Source organism: Corapipo altera, unplaced genomic scaffold (genome assembly GCF_003945725.1).
Source record: "Corapipo altera isolate COAL_440 unplaced genomic scaffold, ASM394572v1 0, whole genome shotgun sequence".
Taxonomy (NCBI): domain Eukaryota; kingdom Metazoa; phylum Chordata; class Aves; order Passeriformes; family Pipridae; genus Corapipo; species Corapipo altera.
Genome location: NW_020884872.1, coordinates 13,100,220 through 13,120,424, shown reverse-complemented (window position 1 = coordinate 13,120,424; position 20,205 = coordinate 13,100,220). Strand labels below are relative to the sequence as shown.

Below are 20,205 nucleotides of genomic sequence, written 5' to 3'. Positions count from 1 at the left end.
TCACGGGGAGGGGCGGCCCCGCCCGGCGCGCGCGTGCTGCCGCCGCTCGGTGTGAGGCGGAACGTGCCGGTCCGGGCACTGTCGGCCCCGGCCGAGCAGGAGTGTCCCTGAGGGACTGAGGCGGGGCAAAGGTGAAGGGCCCCAGGGCCGAAAGGACATGCACACCAGTCTTTAGACCTGCTGGCACGGCTCGGGATGTCACCTCGCAGCGCTTGTGAAGGAGATTCGGATACTCGGAGATCACAGAATCAGAAGCACAGAATCACGGGATCAGTTAGGCTGGAAAAGACCTCTGAGATCATCGAGTCCAGGCTATGTCCGAACACCACCCTGTCAACCAGACCATGGCATTCAGTGCCACATCCAGTCTTTCCTTAAACACCTCCAGGGACGGCAACTCCCCCACCTCCCTGGGCAGCCCATTCCAATGTATAATTAACCTTCCTGTGAAAAATTTTATTGTAATGTCTAACCTAAACCTACCCAGGACTATGTCCTCTCCTCCTGTAATGAGTTGCCTGGGAGAAGGGACCAACCCTCACTTGGCTACACCCTCCTTTCAAGTAGTTGTAGAGAGTGATGAGATCTCCCCTCAGCCTCTTTTTCTCCAGGCTAAACACCCCCAGCTCCCTCAGCTGCTCTTCACAGGACTTGTGCTCCAGACCCTTCACCAGCTTCACTGCCCTTCTGTCACACTGCCAGTATAATTTGGATGGATGTGTTGGTTTTGGCTGGGGAAGAGTTAATTTTCTTTGCAATGGTTGGTACGGTCCGTGTTTTGGATTTGTGCTGAACACAGTGTTGATGATACAGAGATGTTTTTGTTATTGTTGAGCAGTGCTTACACTTAACAAAGTCAAGGCCTTTTCTGCTTTTCGTGTTATCACACTGGCGAGAAAGTTGGAGGTGAATGAGAATTTGGGAGAAGACACTGCCAGGACAGGTGACCTAAACTGACCAAAGGGACATTCCAGACCATACGACATCATGCTCAGTATACAAACCACTCTAGTGTTTTAAGTTCAGCTGGCAACCAAGCACCATGCAGCCACTTGCTCACCTCCCCACCAGCAGGAACAGAGTAATCACAAGGGCGAAAGCGAGAAAAGTTGTGGGTTGAGATAAAGACAGTTAAATAGGAAAAGCAAAAGCTGCACACACAAGCAAAGCAAAACAAGGAATTCATTTACTGCTTCCCATGGCTAGGCAGGTGTTCAGCCACCTCCAGGAGAGCAGGGCCCCATCAGGCGTAACAGTGACTTGGGAAGACAAACACCATCGCTCCAAAAGCCCTGCCCTTCTTCCTTCTTCCTTCATATACTGAGCACAATGTCACATGGTCTGGAATATCTCTTTGATCAGTTGGGGTCACCTGTCCCAGCCGTGTCTCTTCCCAACCTCCCATGCACCCCTAGATTCCTGCCCAGCATGCCAGTAGGAAACCAGGAAAGGCCTTGGCTCTGTCTAAGCACTGCTCAGCAATAACAAAACATCTCTGTATTATCAACACCGTTTCCAGCACAAATACAAAACACAGCCCCATACCAGCCACTGCAAAGAAAATTAACTCTTCCCCAGCCAAAATCAGCACAATGGGGTTAGTGTATGGACAGGGGTCCATGCCTTTCTAATCTCATTGAAAATAAAAATAAAAGCAAGTACCTCTTTTTTTCTGTATTTTTCCACTCCTTGGTCTCTGCATCCCCTGCAGCATCTCCCAGCTCACTTGAGCAACAGGTGCAAGTTTTTTTGCTCACATCTGCTCTGAGGAAGGGTCTTGCATACATCCCACACTGTCTGACTTCTTATTCAGTGGCAGATGAAGATCAGAAATAACGAGGGCTAAATTCCTATCAGATAATGGACTTGGAATGGACTGCCCAGGGAGGTGGTGGAGTCACCAACCCTGGAGGTGTTCAAGAAACAACTGGACATTGCCCTTAGTGCCATGGTCCAGTTGACAAGGTGGTGATCAGCCAAAGGTTGTACAATGATCTTAGGGGTCTTTTCCAACCTAGATGATTCTGTGATAAGATAAACCAAGGCAATACTCTATTCTGGTTTAAATCATGGGAAATCTGTTCTCATATGGCCAGTTAGTAAACTGCTTCTTTCTTTCTTCTGATTTTCTGGTCAAGAATTTCCACCTTTTGTTGTGTTTAATGAATTTCCACAGCACTCAATGGCAAGACAACAAACATTACCAAGAAAATAGTAAGTCCATCTACAGAGGTGACTTATTTCATGTTCATGTATCATTGTTTTCTGACCAGTTACAAGGATCTTCACGCAACATGCTTATTAACATTTTAAAAGGTATTTATCCTCATATTTATTTACCTTCATACTTATCTCAGTCACATAACCCCACATTCCAATGCAAACAAGTGCCTTCCTTTTACTGACTACTGTCAATTTTTAGGTAGCAGTGAAAAAACTATGTTGAAGCTTAAGACACAAAGATAATTACAAACATTAGTCTGTATTCTCTGTTTAGATTAACTGTTATGTATGGAAAACAGAGGTTCCATAGGCTGTGCCATAGACTTGCCATCCCAGTTCTGTTGGGGGGCTGTTCTGTCAGGCCTTGTAGTGAAGGGGTGATTCAGGCTGCCTAACTTTGAAAACCTCATAGAAGCCTCTCCTGCCTCAATATGGGCTGGACATGGCTCCACCAGAGGGTTCACAGCAGCTGAATTCCACTTTGAAGTGCACTCTATCATAGAATCATTAGGTTGGAAAAGACCTTTAAGATCATTGTGTCCAACCATTCACCACCTCCTCCTCCTTGGCACTGGGAGAGAAGCCCACACTCCTAACTGAGACACACAGGCACACCAGGAAAATAACGTGGATCTTCTCTTTATGATTTTTTTCTGGCCCCAAAAATACTGTAACAATTTAAAACAGTCAATATTGATTTTAGAATATTCAGAACAGCACCTTATTAATTCTGGAAAATGTTATTAAAATAATATTCATGCAAAATGTAAAGCACCTGAAGAATATGGTAGCAAACAGTTTATCAGGAGCAGCATTGTGGAAAGGTAGATGAAATAAGCTCCCTTGTATAACCTTACATTTTCTTTGTGATGATAATTTTTGTTGTTTGCTCTTAAAGAAAATTCCTACATTTCTTTATTGCAGTCTCTTTATAGACCTGATAAAAGCAGCTAAAGCAGAAACAAGTATTTTCCATACTAATGGGGATGTTTAACCACCGTGTTGCAGAACCGGGCAATGCTTCTCAACAGGCTGCTTGCAAAGTTAATGGGATAGCAGAAATATCATGAACAAATGGTATGAGATGAGCTTCAGTACCCAAACTACAGGACAACAGAAAATAACAATATTTTATTATGGATTTGGTTATAAAGATTCCTTCTTTAGCAAGGAAGAGTTATACCTAAAATGTACGTAAGTGACCAGCGAGTGAAAAACACTAATGGGCCTCTTTCTCCATTGCACTGTGCTTTGCACAGTCAGTTATATTTGTGGAATATAAGTAGCCAGAGTGAGGTAACTGTTTGTGGAAAATCAATCTTGCAGCATTTTATGGCAGTTTTGTGAGCACGTGAGGAGCGACTGGGGAGTTTGCAAAGCAGTCGCATTTCTTGATGCATCTTATTAATTCTTGAAGAGTTATAGAAAGAAAATGTTCAAAGCTCAGAATGACAGGAGAGCCCACAAGAGGTGTGATGGCATCGAGGTGAATAACAGTGCCTGCTCTGGTGAGTTCTCAAGTCCCAGGCTGTGGGTAGGATTGACTGTTCCCCAGTTTTGCAGAGGACAGATGTAAGAATCTTTCAAATACATTCTCTTTTTAAGTTTGGTACATGAATAGTAAAGAAAAATCTAATTGTTTCTGTACATACAATGGTGTATATGATAAAAATACATATTTTTGTTATTAATTCATATTCAGTAGCTATACAGCAATTATTGATACAGTTATGTAACACGGATATAAATATCTGAAGAACAAATGGTTGTTTCAGAAAATTTTTTAATCCAAATAATTTTATTAGCTCTGGCATCGTTAGTGCATTTTTTCCTTTAACGTGGAAGTTAATCTTTAAAATTACTGAAAAGACTGATTGAAAAGAATGTGAAAACCCTTATAGAGAAGAACAATACAAATATCTTAGCTTTCACGTAGGTGTATTGTTCTCTTATGCCGGAGGAGGTTGTCTCTGCAAAATTTCCCTGGGACAAGGATAATATGGATTATGCACAGTCCAAAACACCGTCAGACAGGCTTAAAGAGGCGCTGAAGGTTCTGCTGCTGAGGCCACAGAATAAAGAGCTTTGGTATGATTGACTCCTGGCTGTTTCTAATGTAAGAACATCTATCAAATTTCAGTTCTATTTTGCATGTCGTTATTTTTCTCCCTCTTTGGTAATTGGCTTTTCTAAACACCCGTGAAAGACACATTTTCTTTAGAAAGCTGCAGCTCAGAGAAGCTTGAAAGCGTTGCCACAGTTCGTAAACTATGTCAGCCCAGGCAAAAATACAATTTAAGAAACCTGATCTCTAATCCTTTGCTTTCCTTTAGCCATAAGCTTTCATAATGTTGTATTAGATTGCTTGTTTATGGTTTATTTTTTGGTCAGGGAAATAAGAACAGTCCTTTACTAGCAATGCAATTACAGTTATTTGCCATACATTTTTAAGGATAGAAGAAAAATTGATTTGTTGCACATTACTGTTAAAATGTGAGTTTGTAACATCTGCCCATTAAATATCAGTGCAGTTACCTACTCACACTGATCATTGGAAAATACTGTAATTCTGAAAGGCTGGCTTGTTTTGATGTTCTCCTTCCTGGTAAAACTTCTTGCCTAATAAAATAAACAAACAAAAAACCTAATATGGAAAAACTCTCGTTTTTCCATGCATTTTTTTCACTAAAATACTTTTTAAAATACCATGACTTGCCACTACAGTTTTGCCAGTCTGTTTAGCATTTTTTATGTCTTTATAAAATAAACTGCTATTCTGCCTCCTACAGCTTTTCGTCTGCACCGTTTTAAGTTGAAAGAATGCTGTTTGGCAGATCTCTCGAGTTCTTTTGAAAATATGTAGTTAATAGAAAATACTTAACCACAAGGGCTTCAGTAAACTCAACCATCAGTTAAGCAGCTTCACCTAACACTGTGAGCTCAGTCAGAGGTGACATGGCAGGTACACAGCTTTTCCAGGTTGGCCTCCAAAGCACATGATCCATTTCTCATATTCCTGTCACTTTTAGCACCTATTTGTTAAGCAGCTAATTGAACTGGTTTTATAGAAGAGCATGATGATGGACCTTTCACAGTGCCTTTGGGAAGGGGGAGTAACTGGCATAGCCATAAGAATACTCTTTCATCCTTTCTCCTTTATTCACTTCCTACTTTGAAAAATAAAAGGAGGGATTGAACAGATTTTTATATTTAACAATACTGTTTTATTTGAAGTGAAACTTACCTTGTGCTTTCTCCTTTTATACTCAAGGTGAGTCGTTTCTCAACATTTGTCAGAGGTGCTCTGTTGGCAGCTACGAGGTCTGAAGTCACACGTTCAGAAAGCAAATCAAATGTTAAGGACAGATGCCATTGCAGAGCTCTCTGTGCTTTCCCAATGACCTACCTTCAACTGCTGCATTCACATCTGGGGTAAACCAGGACTTGAATTTCAGCACCTGTTGTCTTACCAGGTTTGTCACATTTTGACAGCATCCAAAATACACTAAGTGCTTTCCAAATAAAGATTCTATATTCTTGGACAGGTAGAAAACAGAAACATATCATGCAAAAAACCCAGTGTAATACAACTGCATATTTATTCATTTTTGATATCACCACTGTTAAACAGCCAGACATTCCTTCCCTAATTCAAATCCTTGGCTTCTCACTGAAGCCATCAACAGCTCTGATTCCACATTTTTCAATTACTCCTTCATCTCCAGCGAATAATTCTTCTGTTAACAAGTTGTCGCTACCACCACCAGAGATACTTGGTGTAGCAATGCCTTCTAAAGCACAGAGAGGTGCTACCAGTATCAGTGAGAACACAAACACCTTTCTGATGCCCTTAAGCACCCACCACAACAAAGACCAAATCCTTTTACAGTTGGGCTCAGATTTTGGTTGAGCAGGATACATCTTGGAAATCAACTGAGGCTAAAAGGTGAAAGGTCTTGCATCTGTTGCCAGTCTTTACATATTTAGCGCATCAATTTTTTTTACATTAAAAATTATTTTCACAGTAATCCTTAATTTCCTAGCAAGATGATGTGAAAACCTTTACCTCATTTGCCTATAAATCTGTGTTCATAAATATATATATTAAATGTAGTATGTTATTTACCTAAATGACAGTTTCTAGGTCTATCAAATAATTTCCAGTTAAAGGTACACATTCCTTCTTTTACTGTGCTGCCTCCTTAATAAACAACAGTGACATGCTGAGCTTACTTTTGTTACTTATAACTGACTTCTGGGATGTCATTTTTTGAAGGGCTTTATTTTATCTTTCACTTTCTAAGAGGGCACATGATGTAGCTCTCCCTTGACTGAGAAGTGCAATGTATCATATGCTTACTATATATACATATACCACACCATGATTATCACAGTCTATTACTGAAAATGTTTCAGTGTCCTCATTCTTGCTGTTAGGAAATTGCATTTTAATGTTTCTAATCCACACACACTGTAAGAATGAGAGGAGTTACAGTGAGGTCCACAGAACTTACACAGAAACACAGAGCAGCTGGAGAACACAGCAGGTACCACTACCTTCTGTGCAACATCTCACGTGGTACAAGGCTTTGATAATTTGTGTACTTGGGTAGTGAAGCCCATACTTACACTTTTGGTTAAGTCTTGGATTTGCTTCCCCATTAAGCCATCAGGCTGGGGTTTGAAGCCTTACAGGATCCTGGGGACCAGAAGAACAGCAGAAAATTCTGCAGGGGTTTGCTGCAGATCCTGCACAAGAGGAGAGACAGAGCTGAACTGCACATGAAGAGTCACACAGATTTCTTCTTCACTGGTGCTGCCACCATCATTTGATGTAATAGAAGAGTGGAAGGGAAAACATTTATTACTCTCTTTCTAGAAGGCAGATTTTCATTTCAGGCTTCACTTGTTCAGTCTCGAGTAAAAGCCTTTTCGAGGGGAAAAGCCTTAAATGTTTTTGTTTTTCTAGATTATCCTTTCCATACAATTCACCAGTCACCTCTTTATTTTACTCTTACTTACCCACTACAGTGAGTCCATGCAGTGTCCATGCAGCCAACATGTTGCTCTTCTCAAGCTCAACAGAAGATCACAAAAATGAAGAAGGTATATTTGTTTCAGAGAGAATGAGAGCTATGAGGCAAAACTGGAAGCAAAACGCCCTTTTTGGGACATAATCCTGTGTTTCTGAGCAGAGCACTCATTAGCCAGGAAGTCCTCCTACAGTTCCTTGCTCTTTGGTATCACGACATTTGTTCAGGTTGGTTTGGCAACTTTCTATTCCTTTGCCTCATATTCATTAAAACCCACCCTGTCTGGTACCTTCAACTACTGCTTCCATTCTGGAAGCATTTTTCACAAAGGAGCAACACCCAACCTTACACGTGCTTAATCCTGAAGTGTGTTTAGGAAATTCTAGGACACATTTCAGGGGTCTCTCAACAATCACTAATGAAAACTGTCATGTAGATAGTTTCCCCCAGTGATCTCTTACATGTTTAACGCGTGTTATCACCTACTACTTCTTGTAAAGAGAAGACTTTTGTGTTTGTGCCCCCCTTCCCTCTAGAGAAGGTCTATGGTTGGCATCATTGCCACTTAAGGGGCACAGGGTAGTGGTGCACAGACCAACACCATCTTTACTTTTAACAGCTTCCATCTAGCACAGCATTTGAAACTATGTCTTTGGTCTCATCAATTAGTACAATGTGGTGCTGGCAGAGGTTAAAAACAATGCCTTAGCTTGCTTTGGCTGTTGTATAGATGAAAAAAATGTCACATTTCTCAAGTGTGATGGAACAGGTTCTTATTCCTGTCTGTGTGTAACAATGCAGGGTTTTATACAGGCCCAGAAACTGGATATTACAAATAGGAGCAACTTCGCTGAATATCAAGAGATGGCAATTTCATGAATTGAAAAGCTGGAGGGATCAATCCATTGTTACAGAAGAATGCGAATATGAAGCAGGTAAATTGCATGCCTGGTTCCAGACATTATCTCTGGAGGATATTGGATGATTTCCATCCACAGCAGATGCATAAATCATCAGAAGTTAAGGCACTGGAAAATTGCTAATCTTTCCAGTCATTTTAATGTGTTCTGCCCTGCTTTGAACAAGGCAGCAGACCCGAGACCACAGCTTCCCTCAACCAGTTTAACAAGTTTAGCAAAACATACATTCTTGTAATTAATTTTTACCATGGGAAAAATAAAAATCTCTGCATGACAAAGCTAGGACAAAACTAAAACTGAGAAACTGTGATCACTTGTAAGGTTCCTAACTTCTGCAGAGTACAGCTGGTTGATTACCTGGGTGTTAACAATTTTGTACCAAGATTTCCTTGGCTGAGGTATTTAGTTTATTTAACTTATGTAGAGGTCAGTCTCAGTCCCCTTGTTTTCAGAGAACAGTACTAAGACAAAATCCAGCTCTTTCAGAAATAAGCTAAAACACTTCCAAGAAGATTGTTAACTGGACCAGTTCCCAACTTAAGGACCATGAAAAGTCCTTCAATTAAAAGCTACAGTTCAGTTAATTATATTAATCACTTTTTTTTCTGACTACATAATTCTTATCAGTGTTTTTGATAATCTGACAGGAGAAACAGTGGAGGAAAAGTTATTAGTTGACAGTAACTTCCTGATTGCAATAAATGAACTCAAAATTAAGAGGAGAAGAAATATACATATTAAAAAAAAAGGTTTTGCCCTCTAAAATGTCTTCTTCTGTACTATGATATTTTGGATTTCATAAGTTAAAATAAGCTCTTAGTATCAAGTTGTCACCTGTGTCAGATAAAAAAATCCTTGCAGAACTGCCTGTAAGAGCCAGAGGAAGAATGGAGAGCATGTGTGACATGACAAATCCTAAGGAACATCCTTCAGCCAACTAAGGACTCTTTCCTGGGCGTAGATTAGCCAAGAGGGCTTTCTGAGAGGTGGAAGATGATAGCACAACAATTCCCTGCTTTCCAGGAGTAAAAATGAAGGGCATCACTATACCAACATAAGGAAGGCACTCAGGCCATGCCTTATATCGACACCAGTGACAGCACCACAAGCACGATCCCATGCATTTTGTATGACTTCAGCAATCTGGGAAGGTAAACATGAAAGAAATACACTGACCACCCTAGTATTTTTCCCCTGAGACTATGGAACTTAAAGAAGGAGGAAAGAGTTAGTTTCATTGGCACTATGCAATTCTTTTGACAAAGAAGGGATGGTAAAGTCAGAAAATCTAATCAATAGTACATACAAACAGATACATAGAATGCACAATTCACCACAGGAAATAAAGACACTCACACAGAAAAGATAATTACATGATTGGTGTAAATCAAACTTATGAGCTGAACCACATGACAAAAAAACTCCCAACAAACCAATGTTTAGAACGTGCCTGAGGACATACTGAAATGGTTGTGGGAAAGAAGGCTGCCAGTTTAAGCCAAAGACAGACATATCTGTCTAGTAAAATTAAATAGTGCAATAAAAGGATTAACCATTAAAGCCATCTATCTCATTAGGAAACAAATATTTTATTCAGCACCACTTATTGAACAACATTTATCCTTCATACAGGAGAACTGTCAGCAAGGGTGACATCACCAGGAGATACATTTGACAGACATCAGATACACGGCAAAAAGAGTATTTTTTTTTTTATTTTAGTTCCTTAGGTACCACATAGCATCAGTCTAGAATGCTTTGTGCTCAGCATGTGATGCTTAATGCTGGCATTCATTCCAATGGTTAGATGACTATCTATCACTGGGTCACTGGGTGCTTAAACAGATATCATGATGAGGTTTATTTTCACCTGGAAACATTGCCTAAAGCACCTGCCAGTGTAACTACAGAATCAAGTGGAAAGTGTTAATGAAAACAAGAAATTAAAGCTGCCTTAACACATATTCCTGATCCTCTCCCTTGAATGAAGTTTTTGCACATGCTAAGAAAGTTGCCTTGGACAAGAAGACACTTCAACTAAAGGATGACACTCAACCATCAGCAAGATTTGACAGGGTAAAGGCTGGGTGGGGGATCATGTGTTCATGAGTATGTTAGGAACTCAAAAGGTACAGAACTGATACAGAGGCTGTGCAACACCCAAAGTAGCACTTCACCTTTCCACAGTTAGAAGCCAATGGAGTCATAAAATAAATAAAAAAAAACAACCAAACAAACAAAACCCACAAAACCAACCAACCAAAAAAAACCCCTGACATGCTCCCACACCTAGAACCTCAAAACCCCAACACATAACAAAGGGGGAACACCTGTTGAAATTAAGAATTTCAAGTCAATAAGAGTGGATAAATTATACCAAAGAATCTAGAAAGAATTCACTGAAAAAACCCTTTGCCAAAATAACATTAACTTCATATCACACAAAACAAGTGAACACAGATTACTGAACTACTGCTAAAAAATAAGGCCATATGTTTAAAAAAAAAAAAGTAAAGAATTTGGTATGAACCAGCTAAAATGCCAGCGCTCTCCTTAGTGAAACAATGGAAACTTTGTTGGAGATGCCTATCAACTACAGAGGTGATAACAAGATAACAAGTAAGTCACATCAGTCAGTGTAACATCTTGGAAGAAAGGTATTGCCAAAAACACAACCTGGTTCACAGGGAAGGGGAATTAAAAAGGCAAAGAAGAAGAAGTGTAAATAACACAGTGTGAAAAGATTGCTGTCATCTTCCACTGTGTCAGTCTAATGCATTTGGACCCCTTTTGAACCCAAAATGGAGACAACACCACAATTAAATAGGCCCTTCCTCCCGTGACAAATTTACACTGGGACCAGCACAAATTCATCCACAGCATTCTCCCATTAAACAGTCACAGTGTAGGATGAAGCTAAGTTACCAAAAAGGGGGAAGGGCGGAGGTTACTTCATGCAAATAAAGTTTAAAGTAATTTGAATTACTAAAATAAAATTAAAATGCTATTTTAGAACTCAATATTGAAAAAAACTAAAGAGACCACAGTTATTTTCAAACATTCTGGACAGCAGACTTTTGAACTAGGGGCTTTGATCTGAGAGAGACTTCCCAAAACACAGTGACAGAGAAAAGGAGAAGTGTGGCAACGGACTGACAAGGAAGGCTTTCATCGGACTGCTTGAGAAAATAAGATTACAGCCTCCTGTTTTACCTGCCCTCCCACCCCACTCCCCCTCCCCGGTATTGAATGTTGTTCTAATCTGACACTTTAATCCTGAAACGAAGTTTCCCCTTCCTGTTACAGGAAACATTAAGCAGTATGACTTGGACTTCTGGCACTTTAAGGTCCAAGTGTGCAATGAACACACGCTGTTGCAGAGCCCTCAGTTCCATGTACCTGAGAGCAGGGAACAGTCTCTGCTGACTGACACCAAGGGCTGCCTTCAGTGTTCAGTCTTCCAGGTTAAGTGCCATTGCACCGGGTTACAAACGTAACAATAAAGTCAACTCCAAACAATATTTCCAGTTTGAAGTGCAGAGTAAACAGATGAATGTGCTACAGCAATTAAAATTAGGAAGACTGTAAAATACAGCTGAAGAAAAGAGCTTGGTGTTGTCTACAGAACCACATCCAGCTTTCCTTGATGGGATAACTTTGACACAACATTACAGAATCATTGCAACACACGTTTTGAAGAGCTGCTTAACTCAGTAAATTCCAAAGTCCTATAGAAAGTGATCCAGATCCACCACACTTTTGAGTATTACACAGTTTACACAAGACTGTTTAAAGATTAAAAATATTTTATTTACACTTTTCTTTATACACATTTTATACATTTTTTTCAGTTTGAAACCCAAACAGAGCACATATGCAAGTCTAGTATACTGTATCCATAGCAAGGGAAAAATACTTTCTGCCAAAAAAAGACAAGAAAAAATGCTTTAAAACAGTAAAAAGAGGCAATTCTTAAATTATTTAGAGAAGTTTATAGCAGCCCTGGGTAATTATTAGACAATTAATCCAAATGTAGATATGAGGTCATATACATTTAACTTTAATTTTCTATAGGAAAAGTATTTCCAATTGCTAGACACAAACACAGCACAGTTTGAAAATAACTTTTCCTGGTTATTTATCAAATACATTCTTTGCAATACAAACAATCTGATATTGTACACTGGAATCATGGGATATTATAGTGGAATTGCAATCTCCAGCATATAATAATTTATTTTAAAAATATCTACAAAAATAACAATATATAGGGAAAACATTTAAAATAAAAACATAGCTCACTCTTCCCTTCACCTGTTCCAGAACTGACATAAAAGTTAAGTGGGTCCCACTGAGGTAATAAAAGCCCCCTAAGTAACGTTTCAGTCCTACAGAACACCTCATTTTCTAGACTTACAGTAAGGTTTTCTACCAGAGCCATAAATAAAAACTATCTGCAAATAGAAGTGATTTTCCCTTAGCTACCAACTTAATATTAATCCAAAGACATTTGAAATTGGTTTTGAAAGTTATTTTTAAAAGACTATATAAACATTAATTGAAATTCAGGAAATGAATAAAAATTTAGTAGAGGGACACGCAGGAAAACTGTTGTCAAAACAAATCAGTTTTCCTGCCACATACAACTACGTTTTATGAAGTTTACCCATACAAATGGAAATTTTCAAGTTACTCACCGACTTTCAAAAATAGAATACAGATGTAAAAGTAGTCATTAGTATTTATTTCAAGCAGCTTCAAGTTGTTTAACAAGCATGAAGAATCTCAGAATGTGAGCTACAGGACACCAGCAAATTCTGTTTTAAACAGATGACTCGTGCTTTCCAGTTATGTTCTTTCCTGCTCTCCTTCAGTGAGCTCTGCCACGAGTGACAGATGCTTGTTCAAGTAACTTCACCAGCTATATTTTTATAAACAGGAGAAGAGCAGTAGGGGTGTTTTCTTTGATGTCCCAAATCCTATAAACACTTAAGCACAGGCTTAGTAACACTTGTGCTTCTATGTTTTAAGTACCTTACAGTTCTCTGTTTTCTTTATACTGGACTAATGCACATATGCGAAGTACACATTTGAAGTGTTAAAAGAATCTGGGGCCCAAGTCACTCTTTTTTTTTTTTTTTTAAGGAAAAATACATCAAAAAGGCAAAATACCTCTACAAATGTGACTCTTTTTTAGAAAGACTTTATCATATACAGGCTGATACAAGCTTGAAATTCAAAGAACTGTTAGCATCTCCCCGTAATGCTGACCCTTCTTTTGCTACAGAATGGACATAATGAGTTAAGCAATGTGGGGTTTTCTTAAAATAATTTGAATTTGTACCTCCTGAATTTTATCTTTGCTTCCTGAGTGTTGAGTGACGCTTCATCCCTGACACAAGCAGTTACCATCTTATCAGCAGGAGGAAATGCAGCACTTGTGTTTCTAAGGCAGGAGGGCCTCAAGAAAAAATGGCTGCAAACCTCAGAAACCAGGGAAATATTCAAGTCAAACCTTTGGATCTAATTCTAACAGGACTGCTATCATACTGCAGAAAGTAGGACATCCACAGTTTTCAAAAAGAAGTAACATAAAAGCAGGTTGCCAGGTAGCTCATATGCTGCCACTTGCCAGCAGTGCTTTCCGAAACAGCAGGGCCTTTGTAAAACCAAGGATTGCCTTCCTCCAGCCGAATTCAGGGGGAAAAAAACTTCAGAAGTTTTTTGCCACCTAATACTTCCCACTATGAAACTACCAACATTTTGTGGGGGGAAAATATACGATTTTTTCCTTATGCAGTACTTTAAAAAAAACCCTGTCCCCTAAAAACAGGCACAGCAGCATGTGAAATGGGAACTGGCAGTGTCTGGTCACTCTACAGGAGCACTGTGCTTATTGTACATCACTTCACCTGAAAAGAAACTTTCCTGCTGGAGTTGGCTGTTAAACTAAGACATGAAGCTGATATATTTTTTTCTGTAGATGTGAAAAAAATCCACCACCCTATATTGTAACTCACTATGTCCACTTTTTAAAAAAAAAGGCAAGAGGCAAGTACACTTTCTTTTCAAAAGCAGGTCATGCACTGAATTTTAAATATGTGGGTGACATTAGGTTTGCTGGTATTCCATTATGGTTGGGGTGGGAATAGAAAGAGAACCTCCTAAAACTTAATAATCAAAGACTGAAACTTACCTTTTCCTTGACAAATGAGAGGCATTTAAGTGTTTTATTTAAAACTCATCTTAATCTGATCATAATGCTCAAAATTTCATAGTAATAGGCAATTCTTATTAGCCAGCTTAGTTTTGTTTCTATTTAAACACTAAATTATCTGGTGCTAAATAACAAAAGCAAACTCAATTAAAATAAAGAACCCCTCTGACTTATAAAGTAACAAAAATAACTGCCTCAAAAGTTCCATTGCAACATAAAAGAGAAAGTAGAGTTCATTTTATATTTAATGTCTGAAACAGTAAAAGCACAGTAGAAATGTAAATTGACAAAACACTCTCACATACCCCCACACATTCTAAACCCAAGCAAATTCCAATCATTCCTAATGCTGGAAAGGTAGCAGCCAGCTTCTCAATGGAGACAAAACTTTCAAGGAAGCCGAAACCAACAGTTCAATTAAAATTTCACAGAACAATTACTATTACAACCCTGAACAAGAACTTTCAGAACTGGGCACCTGAAGACAGATAGAAACTTAAAAGCAGAGCACCAAAAACAATCTGGTTCTTAAAGTGAACTCAGCAATTACTTCAGAGGCCGCTGCCCTGTACACAGAACCTTGGAAGGTGCTCAAATGCAGATTCCAGAACGTAACTTAAGACACCCCCATCTTTACTGTTAGTTTTAATAAAGTCTCGGCCGTGTCTCTTTAAGACATTTGAATCCTGAACACCAGATATCCAGAATCATGTTCATTCCCCACACTGGCCCCAGATAAAAGTGAAGTACTCTGTACTATACAGAACGTGCCCATGAAAGCCTTCTCAGGCAGGATTAGTTTTTGCTGCCCCATTAACTTACTGAGAAATGAGCTGGTGACAAACAGAATAATGAAAAAAAATTTTAAAACCCCTTTTTTTTTTTTCTCTTGTGCCTCAATATTCCATGAACTATGTACAGTCAGCACAGAGCCAGCACCTACTGGAGTCAGTCTCTCTCTGTACCCACACAGGGCAATGTAGTGAAACCGAGGTTTTAGTGTAAGCCACACCAGCTTTAACTTAAGCTATCAAGAAAGTAAATTAGATTTCTAATTCAGTCAACTGAATTCTTATTAAAAAAGACAAATTTAACTGCAAACTAGCCTGCATCAGAAGGCTGAATATCAGTATTTGGTCCAGTCACTTCTGATGTAAATAGCTTATCACTACAGCTATGGTGGCATGCATTACCTCTTTATTTTAAAACATATGAAAAGAAAATACTTGATCAATAAATCATTTCTGATAATTAAAAAAAAAATATTAAAAATCTGCTGACTTGCCATATAGCTCCAAATACTCACATTTCAACCCAGAACATAATTACTACAAAAATATCAAAACACAATATGAGGAGTTTTACAAGTTGTTTTAACTCCTATTATTTCAAATTTCATTTAGACAATAGGTGTTATTTTTAACATAGAAAATTTAGGGTAATTTTGGTCCCTTTGTAAGTGCATTCTTTTGAACTCCCTGAGTACTGTACATTCCTTTTCTACAGTGATTTCTGACTGGAAGATGCTGAATAAAGTGGTTTTGCATTGCTGCATATAAAGTAAAGTCTATTGCTTGAAGTGAAACACAGCAGCATAAGATTTTACAGAATATGCAGCTGCCTGTTTCAGCATCTGAACTGTGAGCCTTCAACTTCTCCTTTAGGTTCTAGAAGCGGCTTATTTCACATCCATAAAGATAATCAAAATGCAATTACTGTTATTATTTATGTCTTGGTAGATAATTCTTACCAATCTACTGTCAGTTACACCTGTAAGTTAAACTCAATGGAGTTATTCAAAGCCCTCTAGGACCACACATCTCGTTTCAGGCACTCTGAGGTCAGTAGCCATAGTTGTGTAGGTTTTTTTACAAAAGAAACAGAATTTACATCAACCATCCAATCAGCTAACCCCACATTTTCAAAACACAGTAGTTCTTAACAGTTAATAATTAAAATAATAATAATAAAAAGATTACACCACTTCAATACAAGTACTCATACTGAAATGTGAGTACAAGCAAAGTACTGAGAATAAACTGTAGTATATCCAGTATCCAGTTCCAAAAATAACTGTGGGTCACAGCAGTGCTGAGCATTTGCTTATCGATATTTTCCATTTTCATGAAAAAAGAAAACTGGGCAGCACATTGAAACTGAAAAGAAACTCAGGTAAGATGAATTTACTTTTTAAAAAATAATTTATAAAATAACAAATAATCAACAGTTCATTAGGTTGGAACAATATAAAGAGTTTAAAGTTACTGAATCAATCAGTATATACTAAAGATAAGAGACTTTGATACCAAATGAGGCCTCTGGTTACTTAAGAACTTTGAATTATTTAGCTTATTAAAGAATACCTTAAATTCAACAGATATGGCTGAACCTGTGCACTAGTTAAAATATAATATTGTAACTGCAAATAAAAAGATGCATTTATATACAGTTTTTACAGTGTATGCACATGTATATATACTTTTTTTACTCACCAACAAACACAACGCAGACAATAGAAGGCAGCATAGAAACAGTGTTTTGAATATAAAAATGCTTTGTTTTCAATTCAGTAGAAAATGTGTAATTTGCAGTTTGGCAGACTTACTGGTACCACTATACAAAACCAGGAAAAAGGTCATGCAAAGGGGTTAAAATTCTTCTCCAAAGTAAATAAGGGAAAACCAAAACACCTAGTAGATTTAAGAATTCTTTGCAGTTGATGGGAAAAGCATCTAAAAAACAACATAAAATACAGAAACGGTTTGGTTTTGTTATCTTAGATCTGGCTGTACCCTAGTACAGATGATGAGGTTTATTTTGATGCGCAAAAAAATGCTAATCAAGTCTTTCTTCTCTGCCTTTCACAAATATTTTGTCAAACTCAACTTAATTCAAAAGCATAGTGGCATAATGGCCATTAAAAAAAAGAGAAAATATTATGGACATAAAATATTACAAAAAAAACCAAACACACTCAAAAACTTATTTTTTTTGTACTTACAGTTATGTTAAAAAAAAAACCCAAAACAACAAAGCTTTTACAAGGTCAGACTAACTATTGGCTTTTCTAATAAACTTGGTAAGTACACTCCCTGTACATCCTGTTTCTCTTGAGCATTTAGCAGTTGTTCTTACACACAAGGAAAACGTCTCTGAAGGAATTTAATTGGTTTGTATTTTTTTTAACAAATTAGGTATAGCTTTTTGTATTTCACTGGGTTGTTCACTCAGTTTTAGCTGCACCGTCTAACATGCTCCAAAACATATTCAGGGAAGTGCAGGCTGCAGACCTGTAAGCCATCCAGCTTGCACGGCATCCTTGGATATTCATCTTCTTTCCATTTGTTTTCCTCTGGATCAAAGGTGAGAATTGAATCACTGTAATGACCGTTGTAACAAAGGCCTCCAAGAACCATTATCTGTTTGTCCAGAACAGCCACACCATGACCGCTCCTACCAATTGGCATAGAAGCCAATATAGTCCATTGATCCGTATCAGGGTCATACACCTCTGTAGAAGGACATCCTTGAGATTCAAAGGAGGCCCTCAGGATCACACAGACACCACCAAAGACATAAAGCTTACCATTATAAGAAATCATTTTGTGAAAGCATCTTGCATAGTTCATTTTGCATTTGTTCTCCCAACAGTTAGTGACCACTTGAGTTCTCCTTGTTCGCTGCTCTACTGTCCCTTCTTTACTGGGATCAAACACACACACTTGCTTAGAAGTTGAAGATGATGTAATTCCACCAGTGATATACAACTTGTTACCAAGCACAGTCCCTTCATGTCCGTACTTATTGACTGGATAGGGATCCACGAATTCCCATTTATCTTCAGTAATATCGTACCGTTCAGTGGAGTAAAACGTTTCATCCCTGGTTCTCCCAGCCACTGCATAAACATACCTCCCAATAACTCCAACAGCAAACTCAGAGCGTGGAACAGACATGTCTGCCATTCGTAACCAAGTGTTCTGTCTTGGGTCATATCTAAACACTTTGGATGAAGCATGAAACTCACCATCTGGCCCCAGTTCTTCCCCACCTAGTAAGAACACAAAGTTATTTACAATGGCAAGGCAGTCTGGTCGTAAAGGTACTTGAGGACCCTCTAGTTCCCACCAGACCCTTGGTTTGTGCAAGAGAAGAATTTTACTGTTTACCATACTGTGTCCTATCATTCCTCTAAATACTGCAGTCTGGGGTTTGGCAGAACGAATTTTGTTCGATTTCATTTCCATCAAAGGCTGTTGGTGAACGCTATGAAAGTAATTCATGGCTTGGTCAACCTCATGTCGCAGCTGCCGGGAGTATCGATAAAATTCTGATGTTTTTACCTATGAATACATTTAAAAGATATTAAAATTCTGACCAAGAGAAACAATCCAGAAAATCTAAATGACTATGCATCATTAGATTATTTTACTTTGTTTCATTCAGGCACTCTTGAGAGCAATAGCATTTGTGCATGAAGGCCTGAACTAGTGTATTGTTACCAAAAATCCAGAAGGCAATTTAGTGACTAACAGCAGTGACTAACAATTTCAGCAGAATAATCACATGCAAAATTTATGCTGGAATTAGGCACAACTGAAATCCCCAAGTCTAAAAATCATTATTCTTTTCCCCCCAAGAAGCCTCTGTTACTCTTCTGCTTTATCCATGAAGCACCTTAGTTAAAAATACACTATTTTCCTGAGTTTGAAAGATACTCTACACACCTGTTCTGTGTTTACCAAGGTTTATTCTGCTCTATTTTTTCTGAAATCTCACAGCCAAGCCTAAGCAGCTATTGCCAAATGCTAAGCTCTGTTCACAGAGCTATTTAATCGGGGCGGGGTGGGAAGGGAAGGTACCCAACCCCCTTCCTTCAGAACATGTGCTTGCACCAACCACTCATCAGGATGGCTACCCCTTATGGTTTCCCCTCTCTGAGTCTCCACATGTTAACAAATGCCTTTAACACAAGAGGGAAACATCTCCATCTATAATCCTTTGGTTGTGCATTGCTTTGACAAATGGTGGAGGTAGGTTTGAACTTCCACTTCCCAGGTGAGAGTTACAACCTTTGAATTAGCACACAGTGAAGTGACACCTCAGTTTGAAGAGCTATCCCTGCTCAGTTTTATTGGAGTTATGGGTGAGGGAGAAGATGACAAGAATTTACCTTTTCAGGACCCTTCCTACTATCTAAGACAACTTAAGTTCCTCAGGTTGGAACTTAAGTTCCAACTTAAGTTGGAACTTAATGGTCCTGAGACCATTCCAAAACACATCCCTGTCCTGAACGTTTTAACTCATCTAGCTCCAAGCATTCCTCAGCTCACCGTGGGATTCTCTTCAGAGGCTTCCCTCTTCCTGTACAATCTGGTCTAACACAGCTTTCTGAATCACACTTCTAAAACAAGTAAAAACCTGCTGGATATTGCCAAATCCACAAATCCTCGATCAGATTTGATCCAAAGTTCCAGTTTCTTTCACATAAAACTGGATTGCTTTCAAACAGTCTAAATGCCTTTAGCTCCCACCAGCTCCAAAATGAGAAGCAATGCTCTGAAGAAATGTGAGGCCACTCTGAAATTTCAAGTGACCACAAGGTAACACCAGAAGCTAACATTTCTGAGTATCTGTTAACTCATCTCCTATTCCCTGTCCCAAGGAACAAAAGTCTGTACCACCCCTTACCTCAGGGGTGGTATGAATTTTGATGTATATGGAAAGCAATTTGGAAATTAATGTTCTTTATACCTTGTGAATACAGTAGTTGCTTGTTCCATAAATATGTACTATTAAAATTTTGTTAGCT

The 20,205-nt window shown here is 38.7% G+C and overlaps 1 protein-coding gene across 6 annotated transcripts in view; it reads right to left on the bottom strand.

Moving 5' to 3' along the window:
• Positions 1 to 11,964: 11,964 nt before the first annotated feature.
• Positions 11,965 to 20,205, bottom strand: part of KLHL15 (kelch like family member 15) — a 28,111-nt gene continuing 19,870 nt past the window's right edge. For all 6 annotated transcript variants that reach the window (XM_027637000.1, XM_027637028.1, XM_027637018.1 and 3 more), the window contains one exon: positions 11,965 to 18,736. In XM_027637000.1, coding sequence (XP_027492801.1) covers positions 17,627 to 18,736 — 1,110 coding nt within the window. In that variant the 3' untranslated portion in view covers positions 11,965 to 17,626. The remainder of the gene's footprint in view (positions 18,737 to 20,205) is intronic.